General features: G+C 45.9%; 1 protein-coding gene and 1 long non-coding RNA gene across 2 annotated transcripts in view; one reads left to right on the forward strand and one right to left on the reverse strand.

Moving 5' to 3' along the window:
• Window positions 1–18,283, forward strand: part of LOC135905258 (uncharacterized) — a 59,271-nt gene that overhangs the window by 18,374 nt on the left and 22,614 nt on the right. Inside the window, exon 2 of the long non-coding RNA XR_010565359.1 lies at window positions 14,195–14,849. This is a non-coding gene — a long non-coding RNA (uncharacterized lncRNA). The remainder of the gene's footprint in view (window positions 1–14,194; window positions 14,850–18,283) is intronic.
• Window positions 1,123–14,285, reverse strand: LOC135905256 (alpha-tocopherol transfer protein-like). The gene is made up of 5 exons (XM_065436277.1): window positions 14,147–14,285; window positions 12,723–12,974; window positions 7,450–7,643; window positions 5,163–5,273; window positions 1,123–2,700 (listed from the first exon to the last, which is right to left on the reverse strand). Exons 1-5 carry the CDS (start codon window positions 14,283–14,285, stop codon window positions 2,515–2,517), a joined length of 882 nt encoding a protein of 293 aa, XP_065292349.1. The 3' UTR covers window positions 1,123–2,514.

An 18,283-nucleotide genomic window follows, 5' to 3' on the forward strand; every position in this document is an offset into this window, starting at 1 on the left:
TAGCGCTTTGGTGGCCTTATGCAAAACATAGAGATATGCGGTCAAGGTCCCAGGATCTTAGCTTCTGCAGAGAACGGTCTGTCGCCTAAGCGACCAAGACTGATACGCAGAACATGTTGAAAGCTATAAGGTTAGGCAATAGAACACAGAATGTGTTCTATGGTCTCATGCCGTCCTCAGTTATGTTAACTGAACCCTGACACGACCTTTCACCTGCCACCCGGATTCTTCCTTCGTGCAACAACTTAGGTGCGCCGCTTGTGCTTGGGCGTCGCGTCTTATTCACTCTTCATCAGAACGACGAAAAGTGCACTATGTAAGTGTGACCAAAAAATATAACGCAACGCGGCGAAGTGTAAGAGAAGATACATAAAAAAATGAATTGTGAGTGTGCTTGCACAAACAAACCCAAAGTAGCGCTGAGCAACCCTGTTTTCTGTTGATATAACAGCCACGGCACTTCTTTGTGTGTGCTTTTAGACAGTCGTCCGGTCGTTTAGCTTCATACTTTTCACCACCCTGCTCAGCCTGGAAATTAACTACAGTCTTCTTACAGGTTATCCTTAGCGAACGGATGGCTTTCAGCAATTTATGCTCGAGTCAAGATTTAAGCAATGAGGGAGAGAAGAGAGCACAAAAATGAAGAGGTGGATGCGCTTTTACTTCGGGTAGAAGGAAAGGAAAAAGCGGGTTGCGAAGAGAAAGGAAAGCGATGCGCCAGGAAAAGTTATTTCCGCGCACTGTGAACATACTTCGTCGTGGTCGCTGCCAACGAAGCGCGTCTGGAAACATGGATGCCTAAGAGGACGTAACCTGGTTAGTTCAGCGCTCAAAGAAAGTTTGTCATGAAATTTAAACTGATCATTTTCTAAGAAAACAGAGCTCTCGGATGTCAAAAAGGCATATATTCGATAGAATAGACGTGGAACGTTTCCGGTTTGAACACACTCTATAAAATCATATGCCTCGGGTTTAGGCTGATGGTCTATAGCTGATCACGCTGTATACGGAGTCCTTGGTTCTCCGCACTGCCACACGAGCATGACACCACACTCGAAGACGGTGCATGCCTCCGAGTCTCCTCACAGTGGTTAAAGTACGCCAGAGAAAACGCAAATATGATACTCTTTGAATATATTTATTTGCTGGCAAAACAAACGGGTACTTATAGTTGACGAGGCGCCTCACACAACTACAACACGAATAAGGCTGCAGCCACATCCTCATGCATGAAAACATATGAAGCCTGTGGTGGAATGTGTAGATCGACATTTAACGGAATGCACATGCTATCATGTAAAGATTGAAAATGTTCGCTACCGATGACTAGTTGTTGTCGCGCTGGCTCGTTCGCTAAGTGTCGACCAACAGCAGCAAAATTAGCTGGGAGCTCGACGCATAACAGGTTTATTCTTCTTGATGTCTCTGATAATACACGTTACACGTTAATGAAGGAGCCGGGTAAAGAGAGACTTGCCGTTCATAAACATAGATACCAATGTGGGGAATAAATGAGAATAAATCAAAGAAGGGGTGCGCGTGTTTCTAAACACGATTGCGCACATTACCGTTAAATTGTCAAGGCATCATAATTCAGTAATGCCCACCAACGCGAAGTGCGATAAAGATAACATCACGCTATGACTTCCTTCAACGCGTTCGCGTCTATAGCTCCAAGTTCCTAGAAGAGGTGAGAAACAGACTTTCATATCCGTTTCCTGACTATAATCTGTGCAGTAGCTTCAGTCGCGCCAGTCGGCAGGCAGTGGAGAATGCTTCCAAGAAATGATACCATAAGAAGCCAACAAACACTGACACCAAGGACAACATAGAGGAAATTACTTGTGCTTAATAAATGAAATAAAGAAACGATAATGGATAATGGAAATGAAAGCGGATGAAAAAACAATATGCCGCAAGTGGGGAAAGATCCCACAACCTTCACAAGGTTGTGAAGGTTCTGAGATCGTTCCCCACCTGGCCTGAGCTTGGGTGAGCTTGAGGAAAATCATTTTGGTCATATGCTCGAAGAAATTGTAAGCATGTTTGCCTTCGATGAATGCCAGAAGCGCTTACACCCGCCCAATCAAAGTCATCGCGTGGGTGTCCAAGAATAGCGCCGCGTACAACCGGAATCTATAGATCACCTTACTATAGCGGTCATCGAAAAGAATGTGTTTTATTTTTTACTGTGCTCAAATGGTTGAATCGTAGCACTAATCGCTGTCCAGGCTGCCACCGCTAAAGAAACGTGCGTGAGTGCCCTCAGTAGAACATGTGTCAGGCGCGTGGACCAAACGCGAGAAACACAACTGCCGACCGGTTGCCTTGACAACCGAAACGGCGGTAATTTCTTTCTCGCCGTCATATACCACCAACATGATAGTTGCTCCGCGGGCTTGTGATATTCTCCGGTTGCCACAAACAGCCTAGTTTCCGCTCCTAAATGTTTGTTACTCCGTGGGTTAAGCTTTTTAAAGCATACTATATGTGGCACTCCATTCAAAGACGCTTTCAGGTTTTTGGCTTTTTGCGATACCCGTAAGAGTTCATATTCTGGAAAAATTCCTCTTCTCGCAGCAGATCCTCCTCCATCACGTCGTAGTCGTAGCTCTCGTTCGTTCCTCCAAGCTCCTCTGGAATGACGTCATCAGGCACAAGGCTCTTCAGTTTGTCGAGGTCGTTTTCAATAAAGCAGGTCTGGAACGATAGATGTTTAACAGGACATCACCTGGTTAGTTCAACGCTCAATAGATATTCAAAAAAAGAACTGGCCATTTTTCAAGACAACGGGCCTCTCGGAAGTCGAAAGGTAACTATTCGATTAAAGCAAACTTGCCAAGCTTCCCGTTTGAAGTCACTCTATAAGGAGTCAATACTTGTGTCTAGCTTTCTTTACCTCGAGTGAATAACCAAGCGACGTTCGAATCAACAGTAGGTGCTGGCTACTCCTTTTCACATAAGCAGCATGTAAACGCAAAATAAAGTTCTCTCAAGGCTCGCCATCTTTTCACTGCCCCAGCAACATTCCTCGCCCCCTGTGTTTTTCTGTATGGTGCGAAAGTGTCAAATGGCCCCTAAATGGAAAAGGCCGACAGCGTCTGTAGCAGCGAAACTTCCCATTGACTGCGACACCACGTAACGAGCGCACCTTGCACGCTCGTGACGCTGGCTTGCGCTTGCTGGCTCGGCCCTCGACGGCTCAGAGCGGGCTAAAGGAAACACCTGCTGCCGCGGCATTGCACGAGCCGAGAGGACATCGCCGCGACCCCACGTCACCCTCGCTCTCGCACTCGGAAGCTGGCGTTATCCGCACGTTCCTTGTGCGCGCAAGCTCTTGCCTGCTCTTCTAACTGCGTCTCGATAAGGCAAAATCAAAACGCACCAAGCATCCCAACGCGCTCGCTTACCACCGGAGAGTTCATAACTCGAAGGACCACTCTGCGGCGTTCAATTGGACACTAATTCTTTCGCACTCACAACTCGTAAGTGCTTGGCTTTTCTCGGATGTTTTGTCTCCCGCTGTACTTGTGGGAAAAGAATCCACTACAGGTCTCGGACTCTCAGCATGCCTACCCACAACCTGCTCCGTCAGAAGCTATGCAAACCGAGGAGAATAATCATCTCGTAAGAGAATTAACTGAGTCTTCTAAACGCACGATAACATAATGGCTCAGATTAGGAAAAAATTCATTTTAGTGCGCAGAACTTGGTTGTTAGAGTGCGCTCTGTACTGTCGCCTTCTTCCTTCCTTGAACGTTCGCCGAATAAAGTTTTTTTTTCCTTGTCGCAAGTAATGTTTTATTAACCAGCCCGAGCAGCCATATTTTTTGCAGTATAACGAGATGAAGATTGCTCGATGTCCGTGTCATTCCCTATTGTTGTACGTAGGACTTACCAAAAGAACACACCATCTCAACAATATATGGAGAAATGGTTGATTGTATCAGACAATAGACATAGACGGCAATTTGTCGGCCACCATGCTGCCTGGGAACTTCATCTTCTTGCTCGCAAAAAGTCAAGTTTCTCAAGTTCTCCATGTGTCTCCAATTGCCGGCTGTGTAAGCTGTACACCTCGCTACGGCTACTAGTGTGGTCTAACTTTTCCCGCTGGCAAGCGACGTCGTTGTTCTGCGTATGGCTGGGAATGCGCTTTGCAAACGCTTACTCCTCGCATATTGGAATGATCGACAGCTCGACATCAGACTCCTGTGGGCGCGATGAAACAATGGAGCGCCTGTTCTGTATTTGCCTTCGCTACGACATACAACACCTCTAATTCAGGACTACTTGAAGAGGGATGAACTCGAGACTATCTTTAGAGTCAGAAATACATGGACAGTGGCCACATCCGTTTCTGGCGCTAGAGGTTAACCGTACCTGGGTGTAGTTCTTGAGGTTCACTCGCCTGAGTGACCGTGAGAAGTCTAGTGCTTCCTTCCCACGTGCTAGTGTGCTCACTCTCGCCATCTTTTCTCTTTCTGTTCACCCTTTCACGTAGTGAACCGAGCGCTCGTCTGGTTGACCTCCCTGCTTTCCGTCACCTTATTCATCTGTCTCTTGATAATATCTTTTTCTTATAACTGTAGCATTGTGTTTGACACTGCATTTTATTTGTTGCACTTTTGTTACGATGTACGTCACGCAATAGCGTTTGTTCCTTGTTCTTTTTTATTTGTTACAATGTTGGATCTAGTTTACTGCTTCTCTCTCTCTTACCCCCCGTGGTTGCTTAGTGGCTATGGTGTTGGGCTGCTAAGCACGAGGTTGCGGGATCGAATCCCGGCCACGGCGGCCGCATTTCGATGGGGGCAAAATACAAAAACACCCGAGTACTTAGATTTAGGTGCACGTTAAAGAACCCCAGGTGGTCGAAATTTCCGGAATCCCCCACTACGGCATGCCTCATAATCAGAAAGTGGTTTTGGCACGTAAAACCCCATAATTCAATTTTTTACTGCTTCTCTCACTTGTCCCTACATTTCTTTATTAAAGGAAGGTTCCATCGCAGTCTTTGACTTCGGGACCCTGGTCTGTAGATTAATAGTAGTTCCAATTCTGTTGGCTGTAGTGATAATGCTCTCGTAGTGAAAGAGCACTTCTGATAGAAGTAGAAGTATCGAACTAATAACAGAACTGGATAAAACAATGGTGCTTACCCTTTGCAACAGTTTCGCCTTCATGAGACGCTTGGCGACAGCGAAGAAGAATTGAAATATTAGAGGACTGTTTATGATGTAAACTCCTTTGATTCGCAGGGGAAAGCAGTCCTAGAGAAAGTGAAAACGCATTCCTGATCAATTGTCAATCCAAGTTAAACATACGCACAAAATATGCGCATTGCGCACCACGTCCTGCACATGTAAATCCCCCCCCCCCCCCGTGATACACTTACTATGTAACCTAATTTTATCGAGCTTGGGAATCCTATTTACGCAACATTCACTGATCTTTCCGCTAGTGCATGTTGTCCCCTTGCCAACACTGTGTGCTGATCTCGTGAACCTTCAGTCAATAGATGATGATGCGGAGTGTTGGCAGACGTTTAGGAAACAATAACTCGCATTAGTAAGATCTTGATGAGGGCTAGTTGGTTCATACTTAAAACTGAGGTAGCGCTTGTCTGTGGTATTTGTTTCCTTGTGTCCTCGTCTTTTTCGCGCTGTTTCACCTCAGTTTTAAATAACTCGACAACGGCGCACAGTATAATGTCAACGATGCATCGAGAAGGCCGTGCCGCTAATCCGACCCTCGAGTACGGCTTTTAGGGCTTATGGATGCAGTGAACTACGGTAATAATAAAGCTTTAGTGGACTACACATTGGAGCCTAAATTACAATTTTCAGCGAGCTATCGGCTAATATACAGGCACCATAAACAAAGTGCTGAAAGCGATTATTGAATATATATGCGTACACCATGCTAAAAAACTCAATGTTGCGCACGGCTCTTTCATTACTCTTTCAAGAATGAGCTCACCTTTTACCTCACTGACGCTCCTCATCAACGTGCGCAGTTCCTGTTAAGGTTATACGTAAAGAAATTTTGCGCAAGTCATTGTCACTGTACAACCTGTCGCGGTAGCTCATTGGTTTATGGAGTTGCGTTGCTGAGGAGGACAAGGGTTCCATTCCCAGCCGGAATGCAAAAAAGGCTCGTGCCCAGTGCTTCAAGTGCACGTGAAAAAAAACCAGGTCGTCAAAATTAATCCGCAGTCCCCCATTACGGTGTGCATTCATTCATTCATTCATTCATTCATTCATTCATTCATTCATTCATTCATTCACCAACAGCCGCCCTGCGAAAAAATCCGGGGGTAGAACCTTCGTCAATGTGCAATGTCTGGACAGTATTCACAGCACTTCTATCACGTGAGAGCATTTCGCCCTTCCGAAGAGAGCCACTCTTGATACCACTAGGCGTGATGACAAAACGAATCTCCACGGCAGGGCCAATTGCCGATTGAACTTGCGTAAGTAACATTTTGTGAATAATGTAACATTACAGAAGGTACACCTTTAGTCGGCCACATAAGATGACGGGTCAAAGTGGTCTGCCTAAAAAAGAAAAAGAAAAGCTGGATTCTTGATAAGCGCGGTCACATATCCAGGAATTCAAAATTTCAATCCGTAATACTGTTTACGCCCTACCCTGTGATTCATTAAATTAGAAGCGCGAAATCTTAATAGTGCAGGAATTCACATTTGCACAGAGCAGAAATATACATTCACATTCGCTGCCATCGTACCAAGTTAGGTGGGAATTGATTGATTGATTGATTGATTGATTTGTCATATAGCCAGTGACCCACAAGTTATCCTGGCCAACTGCTCATTTTAGGCGAATGACACGCAGTTTTTAAACACATTATTATAATAATACGTCTACATTGTCAACACCCTCATGGTACATCCAATACTTAAGCACTGCACATAGAAGAAGCTGATGAACATCACATCAGTTTATTCATGTACTGCTCAATTCAGTGTTTGGTATATACTTGTTTAGTTGCTTGTGCCACTTTTAACTTATGTGCTAAAATCTATTAGGAAGTGTAAGCGCTTTCTTCAAAACGCACGTGTGCGATCATTGCGTGTACGCCGCGATTCTTACGACGTGTTCCGCGTAATCCGAGAAATTGCGCCTTTTTTTTTTCATGGTATAAATCGCACAATCACGCCCACCACTTATGGTCTCGAAATGAAACTGACGGTATTGAAATAAATAAATTACTCAATTGCATTAACAGAAAGTATCCTGTAATAAGGAAGAGATAGTGGAAATTCACACGGGGACAGATTAACGCGACCAGTTAGTTCACTGCTTTTGACCGTTCCTGAAGAAAACGTAAACTTGAGGATCGTTACTGTGGAAGCGCGTTTGGGTAAGGATAACAGACATATTTTGGTGCACAGCAGCTAGGAAAATGAAAGGTGTGCCACTCACCTGCACAAGAGTGAAGAACTTTCTCATATTAGAAGGCGTGTAGTGAGCGAAGTGGTAGGGGCCGAGGCCCTTCAGGTCTAGCACGACCACGACGCCCTTGACTTGGAACGGTTCCTGAATGACAATGTGCAGGGCATGCACTACGCATACTCTGAAGTAGTCGTTTAGCGAACAGATATCTGTGTTCCAGGCTCCTGATAAGAACAAGGAAAGAACACGTTATGATCATAGACATTATTGAATTTAAGCTTGTCTGTAAGCTTCCTCCCGCGGATTTCCTGGGTTATCCTAGCCGTGCAGGGCAGTATCAAGGCCAGTAGCGACATCTAGTGACGCTTAGTGAAACTACAATGCGTTTGAAAAACAAAACTAGATCGTTGTGAATGTGCTCGTCGAAGGAAAATCATACAAGGACTGAGTTGTAACGACTATGCCAGGGGCCAACAGTTTACACCGGAGGTTTACTGGAATAGGGCAAGTCACTGCGGTATTACCCCCCCCCCCCCCTTCGCGTCCTGGCCGGTACTTACACTGGCTAACCTCCCTGTCTTTCTGTTTTGTCTCTATCTCTCTTTCGTGTTCCCCTGGCTTAAACTTGGGTCACAAGATCTCGCTACTAGCGTAGTTAACGTTTACGGACAATCTCAAATTATTCTCGCATGGTCTAACTAATCAGACGCTTAGGAAGAAAATTAGATAATTTCTGTAAAGATTCACTAATTGGAGGGCCTTTTGTGCCATTAAATATATTAAAAATGGCTGGAAAGTTGTCTTGACAGACAGGACCATAAACTTAACACAAATGAGAAATAATTTAAGACGAAGCACACGACTTAAGGAAAGTCGGCTGCAGATCGGCTGTCGAAATCAAGATATGACAGTGCGGTGTGCTGTGCAGTTGTTGCTCTTGATTTCAATAAAAGTTACAGTACTTGGAAATCAACAGTCACATTACTTGCATAGCCCAGGCAAGGACCATGCCCGCTCGTCTAGTCACCATTAAACCCGCGCACTGCCCTCCGGCTTCTCCGCTCGCGCCATGATCTCGGCATGGTAGCTGCCGCCATCGTTAAATGCTGCGGGGTTGCGTGTTACGATGGCGGTTCCGGGTTCTCCGGTATTTTATTTCGCCAGCCGACAAGGGAAGGGGGAAAGTTATCATATTTGCCAATCCCTCCGCCCCGTTGTCAGACTAAATGCCGCACGCAACAGCCTCTTCACATCAGGGACGAGCTTTGCGTCGATCCTCACTCTCTTGCATGCGAAATCATGCGAACGACAATTAAAATTTGGAGTCGATATCTCGGATCACAGACACGCTAGAATAATTCTTCCAACTGCTACTGTATAGAAACATGACCGCCTCTAACTTTTCAGTAAAGGCATACTCACTTACTGCAGTCAACAAAAACTTAATTTTTCCGTGTTAGTTAATTGGGCTGCTGACAGCGATAGTTATCATCTCACTTTGTGTCCTCCTGACTACATAACTTATTTGCACAGGTGTTTTCACGACGTGACGCAACACTGCTGTGTCGGCTGTGGGTAGGAGTAGCATTCACTAACTCCTACAGCTATCGTATTGGAATGGCGGATTCACCAATGTGCGCCAAGTGCAAGTGTGAAGAGACCATCAATCACCTTCTGTGCCACTGTTCTCGCTTCGATAATCAACGTGAGACTCTCCAGTGTGCCTTAAATAGACTGGATGACAGGCCATTTACTGAAGCGAAGATCTTGGGACCCTGGCCTCACAGTTCACTGGCCCAGAAAGCAGTTCGAGCGCTTTTTCGCTACCTCAGGGCAACAGACTTGAGTGCTCGACTATAGACATCCTACACCTAAGTTCTCTCTCTCCCTCTTTCACTCCCCATTCCCCTCCCCACGTGTAGGATAGCAAACTGGACTCAGTCTGGTTAACCTCCCTGCCTTTCCGTCTTCTCTTCTCTCTCTCTGCACAGGTGTTCTTCGCGTGCCTCCCAGTGGCTAATTTTAAGAAAACCATAAAGCTGTAATTTTGGACACCCTGTATTGTTCGTATCGATGCGATTGATTGAAAACATCTTTATTTGCAGGATATTCGTAGAACTCGTGGGTGGGCCGCCTAGTCCGGTAGCCCACTGGTTACTGCTGCTGCGCTGGCCCTCCCCACCAGCCAGTGCTGACGGTCAGGATCATCGCTGAGCAGAATAGCCTCCCACTGTTCTTTTGAGGTATTTGGAATGGGGTCAACTATGGGATTAAATTGGCAAGCCCCCACCATGTGGTGGAGGTTAGCTATCTCTCCACAGTGTGGGCATTGCGGGGAGTATAGTGTAGGGTACCACTGGTGTAACTTAGCTGGCATTGGGTATGTATTAGTTTGTAGTCTCCTAACAGTGTTCTCTTCCAACCCATTGAGGGATTTACGTGGTGTTGGGTACTCCTTCCTGGCTGTTCTGTATGGTGCGAGATTGTCAGCATACACTGCTAAAGCAGTTAGGTCGCAGCACCCCTCACGGTCATCAGGGGGAGACGCCCGGTATAGAAGAGCTCGCGCATGCCTGTGAGCGGCTTCCTTTCCTCCTGGTAGTTCCAGGTGACCTGGAAACCAGATGACTGAGGCTTGGCTGGGTGGATGCGTAGTCAGCAATGACAAACCTGACCTGTGAATTTATCCATTATTGAAATTGCGACAGGCGTTCTGGGAGTCAGTGAGCACATCGGCGTTCGGGTTAGATGCTATAGCTAATGCAATAGCTGCTTCCTCTGCGTGAGTGGGGTTGGACATTTTCATCGAGGCGCAATTCACCATCGATCCTGAAAGCGTTGAGACCACAATAGTCATCACTCCATTCTTTGGCCCTGCGGCGTTCACATAGAGGGTGTTAGGTTGGTCGTCCCATTTCTTCTGCAGGGCTTCCCCTTTTGATTTTCTCCTTTCGACGTTATATGCGGGATGCATGTTCCGTGGGATGCGGTACACGTTGATGCGTCTCCTCACATCACGTGGTACCTTTTCCCTTTGGTCTATCGTATAGGGCAGATTAATATGGATCTTTTCGAGCAGATCTCTACCTGGTTTTGTGGTATCGATGCGAAAGCATCAACTTATCCACTGAGCGAAAAGTCCGGCGTTTCTAGCAGCGAAACAGTTCCTAAATTCTCATTGACTGCAACGCTATGTCACGTGCGCGCCACGTCACGAGTCCGGGCGAATGGCAACAGCGCCTGCTGCACTGGCGCGCCAAGTGTTCTGTGAGGGCATCGCTGCGACCCCGCGTCACCCTCGCTCTTCGAGACCTGTGTTATCCGCGCTTTCCTTGTTCGCGCAAGCTCTCGCCTGTGTTCTAACTTCGCCTCGGTAATCGCTGTAAGGAAATTATTGCGTAAGAAAGCAGAATGCATTCGAAAGGGAAAACGTTGGCGGTTGTGAGTTTCGAGCCTACGACCCCGCGCTCAAAGGCCGAGTGCCTTATACGCACTGGGCTCAAGCGGCGCCTCCTGAATAGCCCGCCAGTGCACTCCGCTTTATGACATTATGCTACCTGGAGCAAGATTTCCACTGCCAAGCCTGGCGTGACGAAAGCGGTGACGTCAAAATCACCGCAGCTTATTCGGGAGTGTCCCCATTAGATTATATGGCAATCAGGCAAGGTAGCATGACGTTACGGATCGAAGTGCACCGGCCTTGTGCTATCTGGGAGGCGTTGGCCGAGAGCCTATACGCGTTTGCTTGCCCGCGTGCAGATCATAAATCGAAGGACCGCACGGCGAAGTTCAATTGGGCATTACTGCTTGCGTCTTCATAACTCACAAGAAGTGCTTACGTGTGCTCGGATTTTTCGTTCGGTTAGAGTTGCAAGCTTAATAACTTCTTATGCTCCTATTATGTTTATAATTGCTAAATTAGAAGTTGTTTCATGTTTGAAACAGTGCAACTGGACATGGTCTCAGTAAAACCACACGGCGTTGGGGATGTCTCCTGCAATTACTGAATTTGAATTCCTTTCCCCGTTCAATTTCTAAATTGAAAAAAAAAATCTTTTCAAATGAGCATTTTTCCACAATTCTTGTAAAAAACTGTGACCGCCTAAGTAAGCTCTTCGCTTCCTACAACCACTTGATTTTAAGTTGCCTTTTAAATGTAATAAACTTCATCCAAATCGGTGCAGTGGTTTCCGAGAGATGTGATTTCTTCGTTCCCGTGTTTTTAGAACAAGCCCCCGCGCTAACGCTTCCTCTTAAGAGGCAGTTTGATGGTTCTTGTTCTTGATCACGTATTTGAAAGTGAAGCTTTTTTTTCTTTCTTCTCTCTTTTTTTTTTGCGAAGTCTCCAGAACGTTTCTGACCGCGTGGCTGCCGGTTGCTTCGATCTTTCCAAATAGCTGACACACAGAGACAGCACACCTTACAGGTGTCCTGGCTGCTGACCTTGTCCTCTCGGGAATTGATTTGTGATAAAACAAATCATACTTAAATATCCTCGTTGCTACAGATAGGCGTCATGAACAGCACGATTCCCTTACAAAGCAAGCATTTATATGTCTGCTTTCCTAGGATTCGGGGTTTAGCGCGTCTGCTTGGCCGGTCGTTCACTGAGTAAATTGCTTTACTGTTTCATTATCTCGAGGATCGGCCCACCGTAGTCGGCGTGCCAATCCTGGCTACAGTGTCGTAGTAAACAATGCCAATACCGGAGATAGTGTGATGCCCTGTCAAGCTGGCCAAGTGGCGGTGCTATCCGCTTCTCTCCGTCTTCACACGCAGGCAGGTAATTGCTACGGTGCAAGACGTTCTGCAGAATAGTCAGTTGCATGATTCATTTACCTCCTTGGCCAAAGCTACGCTTCTGAGAGTCGAACAAGTGGGTTGCATCTGCATATTTTAATGCGAAAGCATTATATGCTCCACGATGCGCAAAATCCGGCGTCCGTTGTTATCATCCGATGCTACCAAAACACGTGACCTAGTGATGACGTCACGTTCCCGGCGCTGGACTTGCTGCGGCTCGCGCTGCGAAATCCCACGGCGAACAACCACGAAGTCGGACCTGGCCCACTCCCAAAATTGACTTAATGTGGATTAAAGAGTGGATTAAGGTGGATTTAGGTTGATACAAGTTAGAGCTAGGCGGATTAAAGTGGAGTTTTCATGTGCGGTGATAATCTAGACAAGTCATAATGCTTTCACATTCAAATCACGTAAGAGTGTTTAAGTGACTGTCAGTTCTTTTTCTTACCTAGAGGCAGACCAACTAGCTAAGACCTGCATATTCAACGAGCTGAGCTTACCGAACCGGAATAGCACAGCGGCCCGTCCGTTGGGATCTGTCTTGCGAGACAGCGTCACCAGACCATGCTTTCGGCAGGCGCTATCGAAAGGAATGTGGCTTGGCCTCAGGTCGTCGAGCATCCCTGGATTTTCTCGTCGGACCTTGAAGAAGTTCTTGAGAGAATTGAAAGTGCGGTCTGCGTTGAACTTCCTAGCGCGCAGGAACTTCAGGAGGAGGTCATCGGCGGGGGTGTAGTGGAGATGCCGTTCACCTGAGTAATGCGAGCAGACATAGTTGATGTCCGCGTGCTGTTCGTGTAGGTCCTCAGAAAAGCGCAGTTGGGGTTTGCGGGGGTGACGGGAGGGGGGGGGGGGGGACGCGAATTCACAATGTCTTTTCTTTCGTAAGCGCCACACGAATCCGCGACGTTTGGTTAGCTGGTTTGTCAACATAACGGCGGCGTGGGCACGGCGGTAAAGACGAGCGCGAAGGGAAGAGATGCTGGCAAGGCAGCCCAACACAACGCTCGTTGTTTTTTTTTTTCCTCCACTCTTTCTTTATTTCTTTCTCTTTTCCTTCATCGTATTTTTTTTCGCTGTTACCACGCTTTTGTAAGGGCTCTTCGCCATTGGGCGGTCGCTTTCGCCAATATGTCCAACCGTCACCATCGGCTGGGATCTGCTCTTACGAACAGTTCTAATGTAAGAACCTTTTTGTGAATCCGGGATTAGGGTCTTCGCGAGAGGCTGGATCGCCACAACAACATGCCAATGCTGCCAGACGGTAGCCCGGCGTCGCATGTAAAAACTACGAGTGTACTTAAGACCGTCTGCATATTGTCGGCGTGACAGAGACGCCGACACGAAGGAAGAAACGCTGTTGCCGACAGTCGGCAGACCGGAATAGGTGTCGTGTTGGCCTAATGTGGATGAGACTTTACGAGCATACTTGCATCGACACTACAGTGAGTCGCATTTAGCCTAGGCTTCCTTTTTTTAGACAACTCAGGTTAGGCTTGTTTGAGAAATATATATGTACCTTAAGCAAATAGAAATAGATGAAATGGACCAAGTTTCTGCAACGCAAGTGCCTTACTTGTAGTGCTAATTATGGCCGATGTTACGGTGGGAACTTACTCTTATACCCAAAAACCTTTACTAAGTCGGAACGCTGCCTTTTTTTTTTTAGCGTTCACTTATATAGAAGGTAATGACACGAGCGTGTAGGTGATGCTATTTGACACCAAGTGCGAAAAGGCGAAGATAGAACGTCCTGCTGTGCCCACAATATACGGACTTAATAGCGCATAACTTCGACCGGTAAGGCTTTCGAAGCCCCCCCCCCCCCGCAACTCCCCCCTTTCTTTTTTCTTTAGAAAACAATTGGAAGAATCCTTACATTTCTGACATCTAAACCGATGCCCCCTGAGGTGCTCATGCTTACCTGAAAGGAGGTTGTGTAATCGTTTCAGAGCTTTCTCTCTCATTTCAGGCGTTTCCACCACATCTTCTTGGGCGAGATCTTTGGAACACTTCCGCCGGGCTAGTGCTTCAGCTGCTACGTCCGTCTTCTCGTGTGCCATCGCACCAGTGTCTGCGAGAAAAGAGTTTTGGACGGTCACAAGCACATTAATAGAAAAAAAAATGCCATACATCTCAGTATGTCAACATCAAAACAAAAAAAATTCCGCGAACACAGTATGGGAAAGGACAGAAAGAGCTTTCGAGGCGATGGAAAACACTTTAAGCCTGCTTCGACGAGACCTGCCCAAGCAAAGAAGAACGCCGTGAGATTGCTAGAGAAGTGCAACTAAGAAATGTTGGCTAAGGCAGTGGGCAAGTGTAGTAATGACTGGCATCAAGTCTTCTTCACGGAGAAGTCCCATAAGGTGGAATGTCCACTCAGAGCTATTGTGACAAAGTGGATCATCGCAAAAAACACTGAGCAGCTTCCTTCAGCATCATTTGAACACCTTGAAGCCAGCGGACCCATTCGCTCTCCGAAGTTCAGCAAACTTGGTGGAAGTGTTAAAGGACGGTCTATCGGTGTAACCACAGCCTTTTCGTTGATGAAGAAATCGTTGATTATCTTCAATGGCTGCAATATCGGGAGGAAGGTGGTTCCATTCGACAGATGTCCGAGGAAGGTAAGACTGAAAAAAAAAATGCTTTAGTATTGCATTTCTTTTATGCCAACCTTGTGCCGATGATCAGTGCGACGGGAGATGCATTCCGGTGGTGAAATAAGATCGTCGTGTAGCGTGACGTGATGATATACCTTGTGGAATAGAGTTAGGTCACTGATCTTCCGGCGAGATTTTTAAATGTGGGAAGGAATTAAAGGTTATTTTTCATGGCTGTGATACCCGCAGTGCGGTTGTTATGTGAAAAGATGAAGCGAACGGAGTTATTTTGGATAAGTTCGAGAGAATATAAAAGATTTTCATGAGCATGGTCCCATATAGATGATGCGTATTTAAGTTTAGGTCGTATTAGTGTTTTATAATGTAGGAGTTTTAAGGACGACGGAGTAGCAGAGAAGTTCCGACGTAAATACCATAACATGCGATTAGCGTTATTAGTCATGTATTCAGTATGGGCATTCCATATTAAGTTTCGTGTTATATGATATATGCGACACAATCAAGGGGAATGCCACTAAAACAATATGAAGGGGAAGTGTTAGAGCAGCGAGAAACGCGCATGAACCTACATTTGTTAATATTTCATTCCATATTCCACTGTTTGCACCATCTAGAGAACAAATTGCGATCGGTCTGCAGAGTATAATTGTAGTTGAAGTTACTTATTTCTCGCAAAACTACACAGTCGTCAGTGAAATGGTGGAAAGCAGAAGATACGGTGGACGGAAGGCCATTAATATAAATAAAAAATAGGAGTGGTCCGAGGACGGATCCTTGTGGTACACCAGATAGCACGTTAGTAAGCGGTGAGGTTGTGCCATCAGTGAAAACAAACTGCCAGTGGTTGAGAAGGAAAGATTGAGTCCGTCTAAAGACATGTGGATCAAGATTAAGATGACTTAATTTATAAAGCTACAATTGATGGCACACTTTATCAAACGCCTTCGGGAAGTCTAAAAAGATGCAATCGGCGCAAGATGACTTGTCTAGAATTCAACGTAATTTATCCGTGAATGATAGTAACTGTGTTTCACAGGAATATGTTTGACGGAAACCTTGTTGCGCAGCAACAAAAACAGAGTTGTCATCAAGAAAGGTGGCGATGTTTTTAAAAATTATATGTTCGAGTAATTTGCAGCATGTGCTAGTGAGTGAAATGGGACGATAATTTTGAGGCAAGTGCTTATTACTGCATTTCTGAAGTGGACCACCTTCCCGTTTTTGAGGTCGTAAGGAAGGTTTGGAGGATCGAGTGACTGCTGAAAATGTTTTGTTAGTGTAAATGAACAGGGCAAGTACTTTTTTAAGAATTTAGAATTGTTTGCATCAGACCCAGGAGATGAATCGTGTTTTAAAGACTCGATTAATTTAGCAACACCAGGGGCATCAATAGTTATTGGTGACATAATGAAATATCCACTGTGTGGCATATCGGGAAGATCAACAGTCGTGCTCGAAGAAAAGCTTTCAATGAATGTTCAACTCAGTACGGTAGCACAAAGATTATTTGGTATTATGTTGCCGGAGGAATCTTGCAATGTAATTAAAGGGTCGTGCGCAGGGTTTATAACACGCCAGAACTTTTTGAAATTTGTTTTCAACATCGATGGTAAAGTAGAAGACAAAAAAATTGTTCTTTGTAAGCTTCAGAGTTTCCACGTGTGTATCGGAAGCAGCCTTGCATGTCGACCATCGCTCGATAGGAATTGAAAGCTTGACAAGACGGTATAAACGTTTGTTTTTGTTAGATAGTCGCCTGATGTACGAATTGCACCAGGGTGCTAGAGGGTTAGAGGTGACTGCACGCTTAGGAATATATTTGTCTGATAGTTGGTGTACCTTCGTTTTGAACAGTAGCCAGTTTTCTTCGACAGTGCGAGTGTCGAAATTAACAAGAAAATGATCAATAAATGAAGATAGTTCATTATTAATAGCGGCAAAGCGTTTGTACCTAGAATGCTTTTAATTTTATTCACTTTAGAACGTGCTGTTATAACCCGCCGTGGTTGCTCAGTGGCTATGGTGTTGGGCTGCTGAGCACGAGGTCGCGGGATCGAATCCCGGCCACGGCGGCCGCATTTCGATGGGGGCGAAATGCGAAAACACCCGTGTGCTTAGATTTAGGTGCATGTTAAAGAACCCCAGGTGGTCAAAATTTCCGAAGTCCTCCACTACGGCGTGCCTCATAATCAGAAAGTGGTTTTGGCACGTAAAACCCCAAATATTATTATTTATTAACGTGCTGTTATAATGAAGAAATTGAGCAGAAGGTGACCACTGATACCTAGGAGATATGTTAGATCTGTAGCTAGCCCTGGATTCGTAGTTAGGAATAAAGCTAGGGTATTTGTAGTACTTGTTACACACTGTAAACACAAATGAGCCCATATGGGCGTTTTAACAGTTGATATGCCATATGCTAGTGGCTTGCGTTACTGAGTTAGCGAAATCAACGTACATAGGTCTAAGAATTCTTTAGCTTGTGACAAAGTCGGCGATGAATAAGGCCGTTGAGCAGTCCACACCATAGTTGGAAAGTTAGTCTCCGAGTATAAAAAGCGGTGAAGAAGGATAGAGTGTGCGAGCTCAGTTTATAGCATCATGGAGTTCGTTAGTAAATGTGAACGAGGAGGATGGAGGGCAGTATCAGTCACCAATAATTATTTTCAGATGACCGATGACTGCGGAAGCGAAAACTAGTTCCAACTCACTGCAGATCTGAATGCATGAAGAAAGAATATCTTTTGAAATAGCAAGCAGAACGCAACCGCCACGTCTAGCCGTCCTATCGCAACGATACATCGAGTAACGATGAGCGTCGTGAAATATTTATAAATCAAACACGTGCGTTGGGAGCCAAGTTTCTGTTAGTGCAGCAATGTGAGGTGTACATGTGTCAATGGCAGAAGATAAGTTAGCATGTTTATTAAGAACGCTTCTGGGGGGCGGGGATGTTGGTGAAAAGGACAGACACAGGAGATAACTTCCCGCTGCCCCTCGCGATTCCCTACGGTACAACTTCCGATGCATAATCGGTATCTAATCTATTGGCCTCACCACGTGTGTCCATCCCACTGACAGTGTCAGCGGTCAATGTCCCCTGCGCGCCATGCTCGCCACGTGTCTCGACCTAGTCGACAGTGCCAGTGATAACCGTGTGAGTTGACATTGTAGCTTATTTAAAGGCGCCCTCAACGATTTTTTATAGAAGCCGAGAAACACATTTCATTTTAAATTAGACTACTTTGGAGACTACTTTGCCGCAAGAGGTTCTTCAATGCGTTCATCAGAAGCGGAGATTTTGCCAATCAAACACACCGTTCGCGGTGCTTCCGCGCCTTCCTACTTCAATGCCTTCCACTCCGAAGGCTGAGGTGGAGTGGGGCGGTGCCCACAACGATCCGCCTACTGAACGTCACCGTGGCGCAGTTGAAATT

This window comes from Dermacentor albipictus, chromosome 3 (genome assembly GCF_038994185.2).
Source record: "Dermacentor albipictus isolate Rhodes 1998 colony chromosome 3, USDA_Dalb.pri_finalv2, whole genome shotgun sequence".
Classification (NCBI taxonomy): Eukaryota; Metazoa; Arthropoda; class Arachnida; order Ixodida; family Ixodidae; genus Dermacentor; species Dermacentor albipictus.